The 21,085-nt window shown below is 39.6% G+C and overlaps 1 protein-coding gene across 1 annotated transcript in view; it reads right to left on the bottom strand.

Moving 5' to 3' along the window:
- Positions 1–1,846: 1,846 nt before the first annotated feature.
- MEP1B (meprin A subunit beta) overlaps positions 1,847–21,085 on the bottom strand; it is a 28,012-nt gene continuing 8,773 nt past the window's right edge. Inside the window, exons 5-14 of the mRNA XM_027750291.2 lie at positions 20,653–20,770; positions 16,290–16,468; positions 14,613–14,831; positions 11,312–11,464; positions 10,347–10,562; positions 7,393–7,860; positions 5,739–5,921; positions 5,084–5,288; positions 2,967–3,168; positions 1,847–2,024 (exon numbers count right to left, since the gene is read on the bottom strand). Coding sequence (XP_027606092.2) covers positions 2,007–2,024; positions 2,967–3,168; positions 5,084–5,288; positions 5,739–5,921; positions 7,393–7,860; positions 10,347–10,562; positions 11,312–11,464; positions 14,613–14,831; positions 16,290–16,468; positions 20,653–20,770 — 1,961 coding nt within the window. The 3' untranslated portion in view covers positions 1,847–2,006. The remainder of the gene's footprint in view (positions 2,025–2,966; positions 3,169–5,083; positions 5,289–5,738; positions 5,922–7,392; positions 7,861–10,346; positions 10,563–11,311; positions 11,465–14,612; positions 14,832–16,289; positions 16,469–20,652; positions 20,771–21,085) is intronic.

Genomic DNA, 21,085 nt, shown 5'->3' with positions numbered 1-21,085 from the left:
TCTGCAAAGTGTCCTCAGGGAAGTACACTTTGCTTCCTCTGGACCTTTTATTTCCATGATTTCTTTTTTCTCTAAATCCTACTTGTCAGGGTCCTTAAGGAAGCCACCATATCTCTCAGACCCAGGATCCCGTCTCCCCCACCGACATGCCCAGCCAGAAACATTCTGAGGTGATCTCTACATACCAGTCCCAAGGATACAGCTGCTGCTCCTCTTCCTGCTTGCAGGTCTGGCCAGTAGCAAGGTTTTGTGTGTATCCAGATACACTGACACACACACAGAGGGGTCCCTAAAGCAGCTGGCTGTACAGACTGCTACACACACACAGAGCAGCGTGGGTAGCATAGCCCATCTATAATGATACCCAAACTCACACAAGGGCAGACAGCCCTGTCTTCCTCCCTTCAATTCGAATGGAGGTTCTCTGGTGAAAATATGTGTGCCCCCATTCTCCTCGTCCATACATACACCCACATTCACAGTCCCCTTGAATGTTAGCATTGCCTCTAAACCTGTTTAGTACCCATGCCTGGGAGACCTTTCAGTGGTATACAAATCACCTCCTACTTGCCAGATAGAGCAATGTGATGCTTGCTAGTGAAACAGATGCATACACTCACAGAATCATCACATAGGTACTCCTGTGAATATCAGCATGGGCTCTCAGCCTGTCTAATATCCACGCCTGGACCCTGGAGTCCTCCACTCTAACTACTGGCTCTGACCAAGTCCTCCAGATGTGGAAATGTTTCCTCCAAGTCACCAGCTAGTCCAGCTTGAAGTTTGCTAGTGAATCATGCATACACAGAGGATTAAATTCACGAAAGAAATATTAACACACACAGGTGTCTCCAGTTGTCAGCACTTAGACCTCTTACACACCCACCTTACACAACCTGATCCGTCCAGCTGTTGCCACCCACACCTACAGCCCTGGTGCCCATGGCCTCCTCTCCAGTTGCTGACACTTGGACCTTTCAATACACATACAAAACACACACACCAGCCCCTCCAGTCCTGATCTTTAGACCTACAAGCCCTATGGCCCACAACCCTCCATTTAGTGGTACACAGACCCTTGCACGCCAGTCACTCCATGTGCTAGTACCCAGACTCATGATCCCTAAGACCTGCGGTCTCCTGTGGTCATTGGCACACAGATTTCTTTTGCAGGCTGGTCTCTCCAACTGCTGGCCCCATTTTGCCCCACTTTTCTTTGGATCCTTTGGTCCTTCCTCTAAACATCCCATAGTCATTTTCACATAAGTCCACAAGCCTTTTCAGGTAGCTCCCAAGCAGTCCCAATTTTCCAATAATACTCATGTTAATCATGTTTTCCCCTTCCTATCAGTTAACGATTGTTGTTCAGGTTGACATTCTTGAAGGTTCTGCCTGAGAAGTTCCTTTAAAGGACCATCAATCAGGGGATGAAGCATTCTGGATCCTCATAGGTTGTGACTTCCTCATTAATGTCTGTGAGGTTCATTTATCACTTTTCTCATTACTTGTTATTTCTTTTACAGTGAGTAGATCACAACCAAATAACTTCATGAACCAAATGCTTCCACACTCCAAATACTCTCGCACTACTGACTGACAGCTGTAGCAGGACTCAGAACCACAGGGTACCCTGTGAATACAGAGTCCAGCTCCCCTTTGTTATAAATATCTGTATAATGATAATATAGCAAACCTAGACTTTGCTGTATTGACTCAAAGTCAGGATGCAGTTTTACACATTTTGTTCATGTTCAGGTAGACTTGAAGGACTGGGCAGGCGTGTCACAAAACATAGTTCCTTTTTCCTCCATTGCATGATGATACACGACACTGTCAGACACTTCACTGACTTCAGCACAGTATTTTATCTAGATGATGAATTATTTTCCAGACTTTACAAACCTTTATTGTGATGGTTGAGATAAAAAGAGCAGAAAGAATGATGACGTAGTTGTGGTTTTGCAGCGATGTTCATCTTGTGTCTTTGATGCTTATTTGCATTATCTTCAGAAGGATGTTTTAGTCTAAGTGGGGAAAAAAAAACACCAAACCCACATCTTAAAAGTGTGTAGGGAAGGGAAATATGTGTATAATATAAGAGCATTACTTGCAAACAAACCAAAACTATTTATTGGAAGGTCATGAAGTAACAGTGTCAAGTATCTGACATTGCACAGTGGTACTGCAACTCAATGGGATATCACACAAAGAGTATCAGTGCAAAATTAAAATGGAATTCTACTGTCTGGAAGGCCATTCCTCTTCAATTTGCTTACAAAATTTCTCCTGTGCCCTGTTAGTCCCTCTAAGCTATGTCACTCTTGCTATTTCCAAGATAAGCCCCTATTTAAACTGAGAGTCCATGCATCTTGGACTGTATGAAATTTCCTGTGAAAATCTGCCCAAACATTGCTGCTATGCACTACAGGGCATTTCTGATCCAGTCATTCAGATAGTTTTAACCTGTTGTCTTCTTTTACCTCTCCCTAAGTCATGATTTCCATGGCTAGTTTGTTCCTTGCATAAAAAATGGCCTTTGAATAGGATAAATTATTTTTAAATTTGCTTTTTATTTTGACATTTTGGGCTGGAATTTTTAGCACTATATCCAGGTGTTTTAAGGGGGGATCTTCAGCACAAAAGGCAGTAATAGATGAAATACAATTCTACCAAGCAGAAAATATGGTTTAATCACAAATTGAAAATTAGCCCATTGACACTCTCCCACTCAAAGTAGGCTGCCATTGGGGCAGTATGGGGGTGCTGAGGGGAGGAAGACAAGATTTGAATTAAGGGGCTTTTTGCTGTAAATTAATAGCACTTAATGGACCTTTTCAATTCCTAAACTGGAGTCCTTAGATTACAAAAATGTTTCATCTTCCCATTTACTTCTTACTGAATTTGACTGTTTACTTTTTAGTGAATATAGGTATGTGTGTATTTGTTGAAATAGGCAAAATACTTACTTCTCCCAGAGTCAAGCTCTCTCTATTTTCCTTTACTTTTCTGTATTTCTTTTTAAGGCACACTGCAGTTGTGATAGTGACAATAAGCATTACAACAAATACAGCTACAGTTGAAGAAACAGCTATTACAATATTTTCTTGAGCTGAGCCTTTCTTTTCACACTTTTCTCCCATGTACCACCAGCCATCACCTGCTGGACATCTAGAAAGTAAAAGAACAGACATATGTTATCACCTAAAGATTAAAGGTATGAAAAAGTCTACTTCAGAAAACATCTCTGCATCTCTGATGCAGTTTCTATATCCCAATGCATGATGAAGTTATCTTTGAATGGACTTCTATTCAAAGCTGTCTTGAGTGGCCCATTGTCCTTACACATTTGGATGTGCTTCTTTCAGCTTCCTGCTGTTTCACAGGTCATGCCTTCAAAGAGAGCCTTTGCCAAAAAACCCAAGTGCCTTCCTGATACTCTTGCCTGCTTAATGCTTGACTGCAGCTGATCTATACAGCTGCTGCTACTGAATGGTAATACTCTCAAGGCTTCTCTGACCAGACAGCAGGTGAGGCAAAACTTAGCTGCAGGGACTTCCCGGTTCAATGCCTGAGCTAGCCAAAGTTGTTCCCACCACATTCCCCGCTCCCTGCTCAGTGCTTCTCCACTGAGATGTGGTACATTCTGATCAGACCTTCTCATTGCCACGAAGGGCTTATTTTCAAATTTAAAGAACTTTTATGAGCTGCCTCTACTCTACCCCAAGAAGCAGGTAAAAAAAAGAAATTAACATCCTAGCAGTCATCTGGTTTAAGGACTGAAAACAACCTCCAGGCTTTGATTCCATCACCTTATCCAGCTCTGAAACATTTTATAGTGAGCACATAAGGGTCCAAATGATCTGACTGAAGAAAAAAATATACGTGCAGTACTACTGAGTCCACACCTGCCCCTATTTTTCTAACCTTGGTTATTCCTTAAGTATTGATTTTCTAGTTCCTGTCTAAGCCATTTATTCAGAACTACCCTCAACACTGGAAATTAGTCCAATTGCAGTACACTGCAAAGATACCGGCTGCTAGGGGGGCTTCAGGTGATTCACCTTGAACAGACTTCTGTATCACATTCCCACTCATTTCCCAGCAAAAAACTGCAGCGGAGACTGACTGCTGGTCACACACTTCTGTAGGATGGAAAGTAGGTTGCAAAGGCACTAAAGCTTTGAATAGCCTAGAGATGTCATAAAATAAATGTTCTCTTTCCATAATTCTGAAATCAGGCATAACGGTATACTTTTTTTGTCTTTTTGGAACAGCTTCTTGACATTTACTCATACTTGTGACCTGCTTGTGATGAGTTGCACAAGAATTGTTTTTAAAAGGTTTCTAAATGGGGAGATACAATTCTTAATGAGCCAGCCTAGCTCTTGTGGCTCTTGGCCTTTAGAGGTTTGCCTCACAGCACTCCCCCAGTCTACTTGCCCCAGCACATCATCACATAAGGTCACTGTCTTCAGGCTTAGAGTTTGTTTGAGAGCTGGAACAATGCTAATCAGGCAGGTGGGTTACATAAATGCATCCACAGAGAATTTAATAAAAGTTGATATTAATCTTCTTGCAGGGCAAACAGTCTTTTAGCCCTCAGACTTCATTGCTGGTTTCAAAGGCAAGCAACTACACTTTGGTAACTTATGGTCATAATTTGTACTGTACAGTATTTCCGAATCAAATTTTAACATAATGTCTATGCTGCTTCCTACCTGATAAGCATTAAAATTTTTTTCTGTTGATATGAAAGTTCTTTTCTTTCAACTGCATTTACTTAACTTCTGCATTTTGCTATAGGGACTTCTAAGGACTTGGAATAATACATTACTGAAAATAATAAACACAATTAAAATATAATTTACAGGAAGGTCAATTGGAGTACTTCAAAATGGTCAAATGCTGAGGTTAGGGGCTTTGTAGCCCAAATTAGTTGTAAGTTTAGTCTCATAGGAGCAGTCGCAAATACTTGCCTTAATCAGCTACAGTCTGTCTTCCATTAGGAAACAAAGATTTATTTTACTAGAAACTTTCATTACTCCTCCTAGAATTGCATTTGGGAATGAATAAAGGCAGTTACCTGCACACTGGTGCTCTATCTACCATGACACAGACACCATCATTTTCACAATGGTTATTTGGACAGAAAAATGGGCCTTCTGGCTCTGGCTCTTCTGTGGCCATGGGCTCAGTGTTGATGCCTGGCTTGGTGATGGGAGTAGGGCTGGAGTCAGGTTTGACAGTGGGTGAAACACTCGGCTCAGTTGACAGTAGATGTGATATATCTGCATGATAAACCCACAAGAAATAAGGTCTTTATTTCATGTTATTTTTCTTCTTATTCCAATGATAGTTTCTAATAATAAAGAGCAATGAGCCTGTCCCCAGGTATAATGGATAAACAGTCTTTTTTTACCCTTCAGGAGCATGATGTACTTTGGAAATGTCCTCTAGATTTTTTTCAGAAACAGATAATTTTGTTCAAATTACTCTATTCAAAGTAATTTTCACAGGATTTGCATTGGTTTATACACCTTCACATGATATAAAGGAATTACACTGTTCATGTACTTATCCACAAATTTGTTCAAACATATGATTTGGCTTGAGATACAGGCATAATTCAAAAACTGCTCATGTGCAAAGTACATAATGTGTATTTATACCTACAGCACTAGTGACAGTGTATGACACTGTTTACTGCATTGTAAAGAGTATCAGCTGAGTTAACATACCTTCCATTGTTAAAAGTATATAGATACCATCTTCTTTAATAAAGTTGCGGCTTCTAAGTCTCTCATGAGTTAAAAATGTCTCTGTTCCAAGTCCTGGACCTCTCCAGAATTCAGTTCCATTGGGAAAAGTTGCTAGGGATCCCACTTTATCTGGCCTATCCCAAAAATAATTTGATGAGGAACCTGGAAAAAAAAAAAAAAGAAAAAAAAATAAAGATATAAAGAATGTGAAAGTGAGACCAGTCTGGATTAGTCTCTCAGTAGAAATCACAATTGCCTGAGATTCCGCACTGATAAGATACACAAGACAATGGGGATCTTCAATGCTTAGGTTTAGCTTGATGCATTGAGAAAAGAACCTGTGGGAGAAGAGGATACTGGAGAGCTAGTTGACAACCTGCTGTATTTTATTTTTAGTTCTTTAAAGTGTAGTGGGTAAGAAGATAAGTAGCACATGAATCATCTGTAAAATGAGTTAATGCAGTGCTTCTCAAAAAAAGAGGATCCCTTGCAGTAGGTGTAGGGCACTTGAACAACCTGAACAATCACAGATCACTGATGCCTGCTCCATCAAACCCTGCTCTAAATCTCAAAGCTGAGCCTAATTGTCTGTGAAAGTATCTGTCAGAGGGGGAAGAAACTGCCTGCTCCAACACCTCTCTGGTCAGAGAAAGGGTACATGTTACAAGGCTTTTCTTGGGAATCTGAAACTATTTGCAATATATGAATAAAACAAGGGAGAAGCAGCAGAGTGCAAATAGACTGCATGTCCACAGAGTCAGGGAAGGAAAAGGACTAAGCACTATGGCCATAACAGTAGAAAGTACAGGGAAAATGTCAAACATTTATGGAGGACCTGGTGTGGTGCATCTTTCATTTACAGGGAGGATATTTAGTCTTTCTAGATTACCCTCTTTGTTTTCACGTAGAGTCAGTGCCATAGAAAAATGAATGTAAAACATACCATTTTTAAAATAATACTGTGGACTAGACATTTTTTGTGCCTTCCTTCCTTCTATAATGTTACAGTCTGAAAGCCCAGGAAACCAATTCAGTGGTGGAGGTGGTCTCTCGGCAAAATCTCTCTCTCTCTAGAGATTCCTATCATTTCTCGGAGTTATATTTTACCTCAACTGCCTCCTTTCCAAGTTATTGTGGACAATCGCCCCTTATCTTCTCACACCTTGAACAAGCACAGATTATGTAATAGGAATCAGTACTTTGTCCATCTGGACATTTGTGCTGACACCACTGTACCTTTAACGAGGAGGGCGGGGATTTGTTTAATAGCTGCACTTTTATCTGGTATGAACTTTGTGTATTGTTAATTCAGTATTATTCTTTTCAAGCCTTCTGGAAAACTTCCATTCTAATTAAAACAGATATGAATGCATCCTCACAGAGTATGTGAAAGAAACTTTAGGAATAGATCATCCACCTGTTTCTTATGCAAATCACCTTTGAAATCCAGGGTCCCAGCTTAACTTGTTTGTAAATTTAATTTTTTCTTGTCTGTGGATCAATTATATTGTTGCTGCAAACAAATGAAGCATTCCAGAAAAAGCTGCACTAATTTACACAAAGAGAAGATGTGACTTCTTGTCTTTTGGCTGTGTTTTACATGTATTGAGCGGCATGTCTGATTTTAACTAACCTGATAATCTCAGGGGGTCTGTTGTTATACTCCTTTGGTTTGACATCCGTTGACGAATATCAGGATGCTGGTCTAGCAGAATCATGGTACCTTGTTGCCATGCACAGGGCCATTGCAAATGATCATCATTTGCTCCAGAAATCAAGTACAAGTATATTCCTAAATTAAATGGGTTATCAGTGGTACCATTTACATACAAGCTGACCTGGAAAGCATATCCTTTACTAGAGTAAAAAGGTGGACTGTATATTTTTCCTGCTTCCCCTGCTGAAGCAGTGTTGAGGAGATGTGTGAAATTTCTGATGTGCCAGACATGGTGGGGACACTGAGTTTCTGATAAGTTGATGTCGTCAATAGAGAGGCCTCCATTTGATAAGCCACTTCCTCTCACGCCTTGAAACACAACACGGAATTTACTTGTGACATTCAAAGAAACATGATGGAGCTGCCAGTAAATCTCAGGTGAACCTGAAAAACAAGGGTAGAGGTTTCTGAGTCAGCAGTACAGTTAAACACTGCACAGGTCTATGGACCCTATACCAACACCGTGTAAGAATTTCTCAGTTTCACTGGCACTGATGTGACGGAATATTTCTTCTGTAGATGTAACTATTTCAGTGCAAGATCATATCTTCTCAATACAATTTTTTAACACATTTAATATGCATAATAGCATTTTAATTTGAGTGAAAACGTTGATGTGTTTTAAAACCACTCTTTCTTTTAAATGTTTCAAGAAAATTGCATTAAATTAGTCCAGATGTTGTAATAATGAAATGCACAAAAATGTCTGTCACCTGTACTATTAAAAAGAAAAAATTCAGAACAAGTTATATTCAAACAACTGAACAACAACATGTCTCAACAAAAAAAAAATGCTTCAGAGGATTCTGGGAGCCTAGAACTACAATACTGGTTCATTCATTTGTTTTTGTATATTTAAATGGCTTGTTGGAAGCTTGCCTATACAGAAGCACTATTCACCCATTGAATGATTAATGGTACTAAGTTCGAATTAAAGGCAGTCAGTTTCGAAACCTACTTCATGTGATAAAACCTCACTGCAAGTCTGATGCTGCGTCCAAAAGTGCCTGCACTAGCAAATTCCACTTGACTTCAAGAGCAGTGTACACAAAAGCAAAGACCTCTGCACAGGGGCCTTGTGAGGCCAATGAAAGTAGAACGCCCTTTGTTAAAAGTATGTGCAGCAAAACAGTTTCTTTTGCTGTCTGGTTTACGTTCATCTGCACAGAAGACAAGACTTCAGGGAATAAGCAGTGCCAGTGCCAGGTAGAGAACTCATGCGTCACTCTCCTAACAATCCTAAACACAACACAATGGATCTCAAATATGAGTCTTAATTTCTTGACATTTTTCATTACCATTACGATTAGGAGGAAAAAAATAAACCCAGAAATAATAAGAAAAGCACCCCACTGTTTTCCATGAAATTGCCTTCTGCATAAACTAAAGGTTTTCTGAACTGCACACATTATATGCGAGACTGGGATTTCTGACTCATGTTCAATGAGCAGATCAGCTACTGTGCTGCATAATGGCCCACCCCCACAGCCTTCCCTGCTCCTGGCTGAAGGCATCCACAGCTGCCACACACCACCAGGAAGGGTTCAGGGCTTGTCCCTCAGCCCCTCAAGGGTGCAAACCCATGAGCAGCTCAGCCAGGGTGTCAGATCATGGCTGGAGGGGGCTGTAGTGTCACTGTCTTTTCCAGGCTGTTGACTGAGTTGGTGAGGGTAACTTCTCACATGAGAAGTGAAACAGCTTGAGGGGAAAATGATCTTAAACAATTCCTGAAAGCTTTGCCAGAAACTGTCAAAATAAGGTGCCTGTTTGGACACACATATGAGATAGGAGACTTTAAAGGAAACCATAGACTTGAGAAAGCAGGAATGGGAGATGGGACCTAATATACATGAAAGAGTATTTGTGAGGAAGGATGAAGTGTGGCTTTAAAGTAGGGTTTGAAAGAGTTTGGAGGGTTCATACTGATTTGAAACCTACATCTGCCTCAGCAGCCCTGACTTTATGGAATAAGCAGTGCCAATCCCAGGTACAGAACCCATCCTATTGAGGATGCTGATAGCAAGTACAGAGGGATGGTGGTGAAACCCTAAGGGTGAAGAAAAGAGTGGAAAAAGGAAAGAAAAACAGGAATCAGCAGCAGCTGAGCCTAAAGGAACAAAAAGAGACTGAAGAGTGGACTTGATACCTACTTAGTAAAAGACCTTGCTCAGACTCTTATGTTACCAAAACACTGAACCAGGTGTAGCTGCAATGGAGACCAAGTAATAGTTAAATATTTGAGAAAGTAATTTAATCATAAGGCGACTTTGGCAATTCTAGCTTAAAGAGCTCTTTTCCATTAACTGACCTTAACTGCTCATTCTGTAGGCCATAGGCTCCTAAAGCCCCAAAAGTTTAATTTTCTTCAAACTACAACTCAAATCATGATCTGCTGCCCATATATTTCAGTTAAGTAATGTCAAACCTTGTTTAAAAATAATTTAAATTTTATTTATCTTTCTTAAACTTGCATATTAAGTATTCCAGGGCACTTATGCTTTCCATTTCTTTATCATTACTTTCTTATTAATTGCAATTTACTCTTAATACTCTAATTTCATCTGTTGCTACTGCAATTCTAGAACAGTTAAAATGACTGCTCATGGAATTCTATCTATTTTTGTGAGAAAGCTATATTGATAACGCAAGAGTTTGATATTTGTGGTAATTTATTATATGATAGGGAAACAGCTGGCTGAGGATCCATCAGGTATAATTTCACCAGCAAGAAATCAATTACATAGATAGAAAAAAAGCCAAAGAACAACACTAGGAAATGAGTGACTTTGCTACAATATTTTGCCCCAGTACTTTTAAAAATATTGAATATAGATTAAACAAAACAAAAAAAAAGCAATTTTATTCCATACCTTTTATCTCTTCAACGAATCTCAGAGTGCCATTCGGATGGGCTGAAGTGTACTCCCTGACCAAGACGTGCAACCGGTCGCTTTCATGACCGCTGTTATATAAATAGAATTGTAAGCACTGAAAGCCTCTTTTGGGATAAAAAAGTCGGCTCTCCAGGAGAGCTGTGCTTGCTTCTGCTCCAGCACTGGTGTTGAAATGCATGAAGTAGCCAGAATCTGCCAAAAGTCAATGAGAAATGAATGGTGGAGTTGAGAGAAAACAAAATTTTCCTGGCTCACTGGTTTTCCTAACACCATATTATAAGAACACTAGAAGACATGATCAGGTCAGAGTTAGGTATATCCTGTGCTAATCCTTTGACTGAGGACTGTCACTTGTTCACATTCTCCAAAGGCAGAACCATTCTCCTTGCAACTTTTTTCCTCATGTGGCTGTCTCTAGCAATTTGTACTCAAAACCACGGGCTTTTACTCTTTACCCAGTGCTAGTAATTCATAGCTGACTCTCTGGAGGACTGGTTTAAGCTTCTGAACTCGTGAAGCTTTCTGACAAGTTCAGATGCAACTAGATATATTGTCAATTAGTTCTTCATTTCAGCCCTGAAAATATCCATCATTTCAAAATCCTAATCCTTCCCAAGGACTTATTGAGCAATTATTCAGAAAAGCAGCAGTCTTTCTGGTGTGCCTGTACCATAGGTTAGAACTCTATATAGTTCTCTTGTCAGGATGTGACACTAAGGCTAGAAAACAGATTAAAAGAGATAAGGGCATTCGATCTTCTCAAATAAGCAGAAAATCAAACATATCACATGATGTCCCTAAGTATGTAGATTTATGTTGCTTAGTTAAAAAATAAACTGTCATTTGTCAAAAAATTAACAGATAACAAGGCCAAGCTCAAAGTGAACTTGCATGACACTGCAGAAAATGCTTCCCAGAAAGATAAGAACTTTTTTTCATACCTTTGCATTCTCCCATATTAGTGTGATCAGTGTTTGGCCCAGCAGGAACCTGAGGCAAACGCTGCCAATCACTGTTATCGTCTGAACTTTGAATCATGCCACAGATGTTTTGAAGTTCAAAACTGCATGTGTCCATGAAACTTAGTGAGGAGGCTATGACATTAAAAAAAAAAAAAAAGTCATGAATCTCTATTGAACAAACATTTCAATTCTGAAGATCCAAAGCCATGAGCAGAGAAAGACTAAATGCAAACACCAAATAATCAGTGGTTTCAAATACTATCAACATTCACATGTATTATGTTCAGGAACACAAAACTTTTGGTGATTAATACTGACATTAATAAGATATTTATTAAGCCTTATCATATCATATCTTTCATTTTAAAAGGAACACTAATACCAAGCCAATCCCTACACACTCATATTATAGTGAAAAGTTCCTGAGACTTCCCATTCATTCCTCTGCTTTCTTTGAGCCAGTCCACACTCGGCCACAGGTTTTGATAAAAGGTCACTAATGTACCAGTTGGAGTACTTATTTTGAAATACAGAAGAGCAGAAGTTATTTCACTGGAATAAGAAAACCTTGATTTTTAAAAAGCTGAATTAAAAGAAAACCCCAAACATCTGGCAAAGGTGCATTTGGGACCATTGGATTTCTCATGTCATACAAATTTTATGAAGTCTTTCATACAACAAGTGAAAAATTAAGTGAAGAAAAACTGTGCAGTTGAATATGAAGGGGAGAACATAATATGAAATGTTTTCTCTGCCTAAAGCAAACTCTGGATGGCACAATGAGGGAAGGCACAACCAGGTTTATCCCTGTTCTTAATTTTGTTTCCCATTGTACCATGTCTGAGCTCTGTGTAACACCAGCCATGATTTGAAAAAAAATAAGTTAATAAAATGCTTTTTGAACTATACATAAAATATTGCGGCTTAAAGGTTTAAAAGGTTTCATTGCATCATAATGCAATGAGTATCACAAAACTCAACCTCAATAACATGCCAAAAGCTTCACTTAAGCAGTAACTTAGGGAAGCACTTAGATATGAACTCATGCCAAATCAGTTTTACTGCTGAGATATTTTGTGCTGCCCTCATAGAAAGCTAACAACCCTCTAGAGGATCCAAGGTTATCAGAGGTGTTGTATGATTAATATTTTTTTAAGATACAATATTGGTACAATGTTGTAAAAACCAAGAAAAGTATTCACAGCAACTGTTATACTGATTGCTAGAGAAAGAAGGTAAGGAAAAATGGAGGGTTATTACATGAAAGAGCTCTTTGAAATCAAAATACAAAACAAAACATGAAATCGATTTGCCCAAACAGGAAAGAAGCAGCCTAACAACCTTAATTAGAAAGTGCTGGCTGAAGTGGTGACCTGAATGACAGGAAGAGAGAAAAGCACAACCCAGTAGTTTACGATGTATTTCTTAGATTCATTCCTGAAATAGGGGAAGTGGGCACTGCTTGAGGTAGGTTTCGAATTCCGTGTGCACCAAAGCCACATACTTTACTTTCTTGGTATGTAGTGAAAGACTGGACTTTGAAGAAAATACATGGGGGATGAGAGCTGAGTCCTAACTTCCCGTGTGTGAGGGAAACCTCATGGTCAGTTCTGTTAAGTAGTATGCTAGAAGTGGAAAGCAGACTAAAATCTACTGTTATCATTTGGCCTGAAAGACAGTTTTGAAGTAGAGATAAAAACAGCACTGAACTATCAGTCAGGATTTGTTATGATGAGAGTTGTTTGGGGTTTTTTTAATTTAAGAACCATTTTTTCCATTTTTAATGCAATTTCCTAATCAAACAGGCTTATAGCAGAAATTCAGCTTAAACTTTCCTTTAAATTGTGTTCAGCAACCAAAAGAGTCTTTTGATTCCTCTGGGAGGATATCTAGTACCCAAACCATGTTTGACATTCTCAGTCTTCCCTCTAACCTGGAAGGATCAGTCCAGCAACTGGGTGGACAAGGGCTGGGACCCAGGAAGGACCTGTCCTCTCTGGCACAGGGGTCACTTAGGCAAATGGTGGGTGATCTGACAAACCCTTGTGTCTCTGCAAACATTGTGAACACTGTATGAAGCCAAGGGACAGACACTGTATGAACACTGTATGAAGCAGGGAGATCCTGATTGCACTAAAGGTGGTGGTAGTTTTGTCACTGATTTCAACACTCCTGGGAGTTATTTCACTTGGGGAATGTGTCTGTGGGTTAAGAAGAAAGTTAAAATGTCATCAAGTATTTCTGTAATTCATGGGAATGATGGAAACCATATAAGATTAATGGAGAGGAAGAAGGACCCCATTGGAAAATGCATAAGATTAATGGAGAGGAAGAAAGACCCCATCCACTGCTAAAGACATCCTTAGCTGTAAGCACTTTTATAATGCCTAATTGACTGTGTGCCAAGTGCTAGAAGCTAAGGCTTCGTGTGTGTTCAGTTTAGACCTACAGAAATAGAAATATTTTCATCAGAATTGTATGCTCAAAATAATACACTGTTTTAATAAAACAGTTTGATAATTGTTTAGGGTATCTGTATAATGAGGCTTGAAACATAATTGTAAGCCAGTACTCACTACTTGGGATACTGAGGCAGTGAGGTGAAAGTTTTCATCTGACTGCTAGGGCACGCCTGATGCAGTAACAATTACAGAATTGTATTCCAGTTTGGTAGTTGAATTACATTTGTTTTCCTGTCTCTTACTTTCATTCAACTTTCTAAAATAAATCCCACCTGATAAAAATGACTCTTTTGATCCCTTTTGTAAGAGACCAGGTTTGAAACTAAACAAAAAAAATATAAAAAACTTGTATTTTCCTAATAACAGCATCTGTACCCTCTTTGTATGAACACACACTCTGTCTCACAGATTCCATGAAAGTGGAGTAGGTATGATAGCCTAAGATACTAATTTCTGTGCAGCGTCTGAGCAACGGCTGTGGAATAATACGGGGAAAAAACGAAAGCATAGATTTGTAGAGGCATACATTTTAAACAGCCACCCAAGGGATGAACAAAAATCAGCTGCTGAGTGAAGATGGTTTTCAACTAAAGGTCAGATAAAATTGCACAGAAAACTCTGCTACTCAGCAATGTTTCTGCAGGAGGGCTCTTATTTCTAGCTGTAGCATTATTTCTGGTGTTTTTAACAAAATTCACTTCTCCAAATATGTTAGCATCCCTTTCACTTGTGTCTGGATGAGTGCAAGCATGTATGTATCATTCTCATTTCTTTCAAGCACCAGAAGCATAAAATATAAAATAGATGGAGAAACTTACAGCAATTGTACAGTCGGTTCAGTTTCTGGAGATCATAATCACTGAAATCCATTCGCTGTCCTATAACATCGATGAAGTCTGGTATGTTAGTGATGATGGTGGATTCAGTTCCATTCCTGAACGCAGTTTTGCTATAGTGCATCACAGAATTATAGTCATAGGGAACATTCAGGAAGTCCGATGTTTTATCATCATATTTATTGAAATTATGTTCTCTACCTAAATGGCAAAAATAAAAGGAAAGGTTGTTTGTTGCCCAAGAGAATCAAGTTTTGATGTAAAGTCTTACAGTAAAAAGAATCCATCAGATCCCCAAATATTTTTTTGTAGTCATTTACTTGTACTTATTTTGTAAAATAGTTTTATTTCCAGTTTAGAGTTATTTACTTTCCTCTTTCAGCCACTGAAGCATAACATGATGATTAACCAAATTTTTTTGTTACCAGAAAACTTTTTCCTGTGAAACTGCTTGCAATCTTTGATGCGCTTGTGATACACAAAAGTGGAAATAGTGTTTCAGTACTCAAATTACTGCAATTTGCAACTGAAATGCCTCCCTGTTTCTAATCTGTATTCTCCATTGTTTAATTGCTAGTCATTTTAGGTCACAATAAACAAGTTAGAGCTGTCATTGCATAAGCTTCCAGATGTTTTCTGGATTATGAGCAAAAAAATCATTGCTAACTACCCAATGGAGGGTAAAGATTTAAATTAGTCAAAATACAGTAACTATATTCTAGTTAGTGTAAAAAAGCTGCAGCAGTTTCAAATGGCTAACAACAGTGCAACTTGTCACTAAAGAGTCAGCAAAATATAATGGAAATCAAATAACAGAGTCTAAGTAATTTTCGGCAATATATACTTGCATATGCACCTGACTATTGATCACAACTAAATAAGAATGCATTAGATTTAATCATTATCTACTTTTTTGGTCTTCTGTGTGTACCCGTATTAGGAAAGCATCAAGTTTGTGTATACAACTTTGATTTTGAACTGCCTGAAAGTCACAGAGGACAATGACAAACTAGAGAGGCAGAGACAGAACAGAGTCCTGAGGAATCCTGTGCTACCTCTCAGGCTTGGGTCAAACATGCCAACACTTACATCCACAAGCTGCATTGCCAAAGTAACTGTTAGTTGCAACGCAGACATTGAAAGGGGTCTCTGCTGCTTGCTCACCCGCTCTGCACAGTCTGCTGTCTCAGGTCTGCTGCCCACACCAGATGTAGCAACTGGGCAGAAGGAGAACAACCACTGTTTTCACTGGAGATTTTTTACTGGTTTTGGTCCCACTGGGTCTTTCAGAGTGGGTGGGGTTTTTTTTGGTTATTTTTATTTTGTTAAGGGCTCCTAGAGTAACAGTGCTTTTAAAGTAGTCATTTAAACAAATTAAATTATTCTCTCCTGCTGCACTTCTCCACAACATGTAGCATAACAGGACTCAGATCTCTAGTTAGGGCTTTGGGAACTGCCATGGCAGAAGAAATAACCACAGCAACAACAAATGAGGATTTCTGTCCCAAATACATGTCCCTCGATATTTAATTTTTTGATCTACTGGCTTTGAAAAGTAAATCCAGGTAAGAGGATAGCATGACCACACAAGGGTGGCTGGAAGGGATGCTAAACCCCCTAGCATCAGGGTGTGAAAGGAAAAGCAAGGGAGTGACTGACCAGACTGAATCCTGTCCCAGACGATGGTCACATAGTCATCCCGGTCAGACCGTGACTGCTCATGCCAGAATCCCAGGGCGTGCAGGAACTCATGCTGGATTGTCCCAATCCTGTCACAGTTGGTTCCGATGGAGAGTTGCTGCAATCCCACTTGGTTGTTTCCCACGTAGGACCAGCAGCTAGCATTGAAATAAAATGAGAGAGAGCTCTGTGAGATACATACCATCCCCATGCCAAGCAAAGTCCAGAACCAGTCCGTGCAACAGGTATATTTTTAACCTGAGCATTGAAGTCACATTTTGCTACAGTGAGCACTTTTTCATTGATCTGTTCCTTACCATATCCTTTCTTCTTACATTTAGCTCTGTTTTGATGAACAAGCAGTTACCTGGATCTGGCTCTACTGTTTCTACTGCGTTTTATTTAGCAGAAAAACGTTGAGCTATTTGTGACAGAAGAAAACTGGTGAGGGTTTGGTTGGTACTCTGGAACATCAAAGCTTATGGGCACATGATTTAGAGTAATTAAGTTACTGCAAATTAACAATTTTCAGCTGGACCACAGTACACAACTATGAGCACCGTTTGAACCCGTCCCTATCCTAACAGGAACTAGGTTCACCGACATTCTTGCCTCTGCCATTGCAGCCACTTCTCTCTGCGCTGTTTTGGCCTTTTAGTTTGCACAGGGCTGTGGCTGTCAGGCAAGGTGGGCTTCTGCATGACTGTGTTTGCCTTCTGACAGGTTGGTGGATTTGACAGCGCTTTTTGGAAGCTCTTTTTTTTCTGGCTCTCTGTGAGCTGCTGTGCTAGAGCACTTGCTGCCGACACACACTCACAAGGAACAGCAAAACCACAGCTGTACTGGAAGTTCTTATTCAATGATAAAAAAATTTGATGTGTTATCTGCACAAGCCAATAAAATGGCACCCCATGTCCACAAAGTAGCAGGCACAGAGAGCTACATTTAAATTGATATTTTATGCAGCAAATAAATCAATACTTGCCCAATGAAGTATATAAAATTAATCGGGCACAAAATATGCCATAGGATTTGCAGTCCTATTGCCTCAGAAATTTTAAAATATAAGCACACTATGCACTTTTGAACTCTGTAATTTATTAGTGCCACATGTTCCCCAGTATTTCTTTTTCCACAGAGCAACACAGGCCTTGGCTATTGATTACTCATTAAAATCACAACGTGAGACCTGGGAAGGAGCACATGGAGCATCCATAATTTCAAGGACTTCCCCTGAACAAGGCCTCATAGAGATTATGCAGCTTTTTCTTGTGTTATGCAGAACTATAAGAAATCCATCACAGGTCTGGGTCTACCTTGTATCAAAGCCACCTCTGGCTTTACAGCTGCCGCACAGTGCACAGCAGCCTACAGGCATATCCAGGACACCTGGCAAAACTAACATCCAAACAATGGTGGATGAAGCTTCCCTTTGCCTTCAGACTGCCAAATGCCTACAACGCCATCATTCTACAGCCACAGAGGGAGTAAATAAATACATGGTCTGCATCACCCTGCACTGAGAATAAAACTTAGGCAAGTGGCACAAGGCACTCCAGATCAATGGGCACCTGGAACCCCTTGTTAGCAGCGTCTTCAGGAGGGGAGAAAAAGTGGAGGAAAGTCCCAGCTTCCCCAGGTGTGTGAGAGCTCTATCACCTCTGACTCAATGCTATCTGCACTGCTATCAGAGGCAAGGGGCACAGAGAACTACCTTCTCTGACTAATTCCACCATCCCTCTTTCTGGAAGATGGGCTGTAAGTAGCCACATGCCATCAGTAGCAATGGTGCCACTCATTTCAGACACGCTGTTATGCTGATGTCCTGCTACTGATTTCCTTCCTGAAGTATCACAGATCACCAGTATCAGCTCACAAACACTTCAACTTACCAGCAGCAAGCGGGCTAGCCAAGGATCTGTCTCAACCCACTTCTGCATGGATTCCCTTTGCTGTGTGCCACAGTGGCAAAGAGCTGAAGTGGCCTCCCAGGAGTGCTCCATGAAAACCTAATTTTCCATGTGGAAATAGTAGAGATGACATCAATCCTCCCTGATCAGCTAACCACTTGACACTTGACTCTATCACACCACGCCAGTTTTCCTGCTGAATGAATCCTTCTCTTCATGAGAAGAGTAAGGAGAAATGGCACATCCATTGCAGGTTCCCAGATTGTTCTGTGAGCTTTGCAGGCACTTGCCACATTTGATGCTCCTGCAATTCTGTAATTCACAAGCATCCCCCATGTATTTTGCTCAGCACATTGGCTGGAGTCAAGAAAACATCTTTAAATAAATCCTTAGTCTAACCCCCGCTGCAGATGCATAGACCTGGGTAAAGCGTGAAGTGGAGGGCTGTGTGCTAGAAAACCCTACACATACCTCTACTCAGTTTTATAACTATGTACCTATTAACATAGTAGAGGTAGTAGCCGAGGCGTGGCGAATGGTAGGATGAAGAATGTGTACACGGAGAGGGCTTTTTGTACTGAGTGTTGTTACACTGTGTACGTACATCAGAGACTACAAACGTATTTTTACATAGGGCAGTCAACCCAACAAAGTGGCAGCTGGCTTCTTTTGTGGTTGACTTAGTTTGAATTCAAAAGGGTAATCCAGATGAGGACTTTATGACCTACTACAAATCCTTTTGATACAAAGTTCCCCCACATTCCTGTTTTATAGATGCAAGCCAAGATCAGAAAGGCAGGGATGATTTATCAACTTTTTCTTGGTGTGGTAAAACTTTATGTTGCCAGGAACCTTGTGTGCCTGTCTGCACTGTACCTCTGGACTGAGGTCTTTAGTCAGCAGTTAGAAGAGTCCTAGCTGATTAAAAAAAACCAAAAAACATTAGGAACAGCAGAGGGGAAATGGGTTGGTTTATCCAGCTTACACCTTGTTCCACTAGATCCAAAGTTAGGAATGGAGTGAAATGAAAGGTAGTTCATGCAGGGTCAGTCTGGATTTCTTTGTACAGCCCAAACTGACTCACTGAAACTGAACGGTTGTTTTCAGGAGACTGCACCATTTAGTTCCAACCTTTTAAAACGTGCTGCTGCAGATGTGTCAGCTGAGGTGATAGAAACATTTCAGGGCAAGCAGCACACTAGGCAGTGAGGGCAAGAAATGCTATACAACTAGAATGATTCATCTTCTTCATCACCATGACTCATCTATTTTTAACAGACATATAAATGAAATATTGCGCAGAGGCCTCCTACGTGCCATAGGCTAAATATTGTGGTTCTTTTTCAGGTACAATTATTAGCAAATTCAATGCATACTTTATGGGAACAAGGAATAGAAGAATCAGCTACATGAGTTTTCCATTTAGCTCAGAAAGCCGGAGTCATTAGCAGAGACTCCTCGAGTCTCCACTTACACATCTTTGAGAGCTGAGTTTCAATGTCATATGTACAGCATGAAGAGCAAAAAATATAAAGAGCCAGAGACTGAAGAAATTTTGAAACAATTATCTGCTACAAATATCTCAGAACAAGCCAAAGGGAAAGAAAAACATTTTTATTGTCAGAAAATCTTTTCCCATTTATGAACGCATTCTCATATCAGGAAATGATTTTCTGAAAGCAAATTTCCTCACCAGGCTATCAAGCTCTCCCTGTTCACCTTTTCTAAAGGAGAAATGGTTCAGCATAGAGGGGAGAATATATTTATTCCTGTTGCACTGTTTTGACAGAAATTGTCTTAGAAGGGAAGAAGCTGGGCCAATTTTGACTTCTTTACTGGAGTCTTGTCTTGCAAAATTTAAGGTGAAATAGCATAACTGTTCATCAAAGGAGGTAAATAAAGTGAAACATCAGTAAAATATGTCAGTGTTGTACAGCATTTAAAAATATTGCTCCTATATCTATCTGAATGCTGATGTGACATTGTTCAAACGCAATTCCATTGTTATATTCAAAAAAAATTGTTGCCCCAGAGTTAGAACTATCCTATTTCTTCTGGGATTTTTTTTTCCCTAAATACTAAGGTATACTAAGAATAACCATTTGAAAGTGATACTCCATATATCCAAAGATCAGTCAAGACCATAACTGCCTTGTTTCTGATATATTTTACCATGTCCAGAAAATTACCTCTTAAAGGACTTAATTTCCTCTTGTATTTAAAAATAAGTATCAGTAAGTAATTGTTCATTACTGCTAAGGTAATACCTGCGTTGGAAACTACTACAATTTCCAGTTTAAAAAAGACTGGGAAAATGAAGACAACAAAAATACAAAATTATAATCAGATATGTGAGTTTTAGAGTGAATACTGGCCATGAAAATAGTCTGAAGGCAAACAGAATTAAAGTTATTTTGAATTACTCCTCTTACCCGCTTCCTTTGAACACAGATATGTAATTCTTCTCCCCTTCCCAAGGTTTAAAGTCAATACAGGTTTTCAGTCGATACTGTTCAAATGCCTTGAGGATGAGTCCCTTAGCATTCATTTCTGCAAAGCAAACAGTGTTCTTGTCAATACTGAAACAACAGATTTGTGTTATTATCTGTACAGGGCAAGTCTTAAGGGTGGGTCTTACTCCAGCTATTTTTGATCAAAATAAGCAGGTTTTTTGCTGGATGAAGACCCAAGTAGGGACCCAAAAAAACATAAATTAGACTGTTGTGACACTATATCTTCCTCTTGTTTTGCTCCCATGTAATTTTTCTTAGGTACTTATGTATAAAGTATGACATGATGAGTATACAAAATATGATAGTGTGTAGGTCTTAATTTTGTAAATTCTTTCATTTACTTTTTTTGAGA

The sequence above is a fragment of the Pipra filicauda genome, unplaced genomic scaffold (assembly GCF_003945595.2).
Source record: "Pipra filicauda isolate LSUMZ 115617 unplaced genomic scaffold, ASM394559v2 scaffold240_size1633699_pilon, whole genome shotgun sequence".
NCBI lineage: Eukaryota > Metazoa > Chordata > Aves > Passeriformes > Pipridae > Pipra > Pipra filicauda.
Note: the sequence above shows the minus strand (reverse complement) of the source record. Positions and strands in the feature narration are given on the sequence as shown.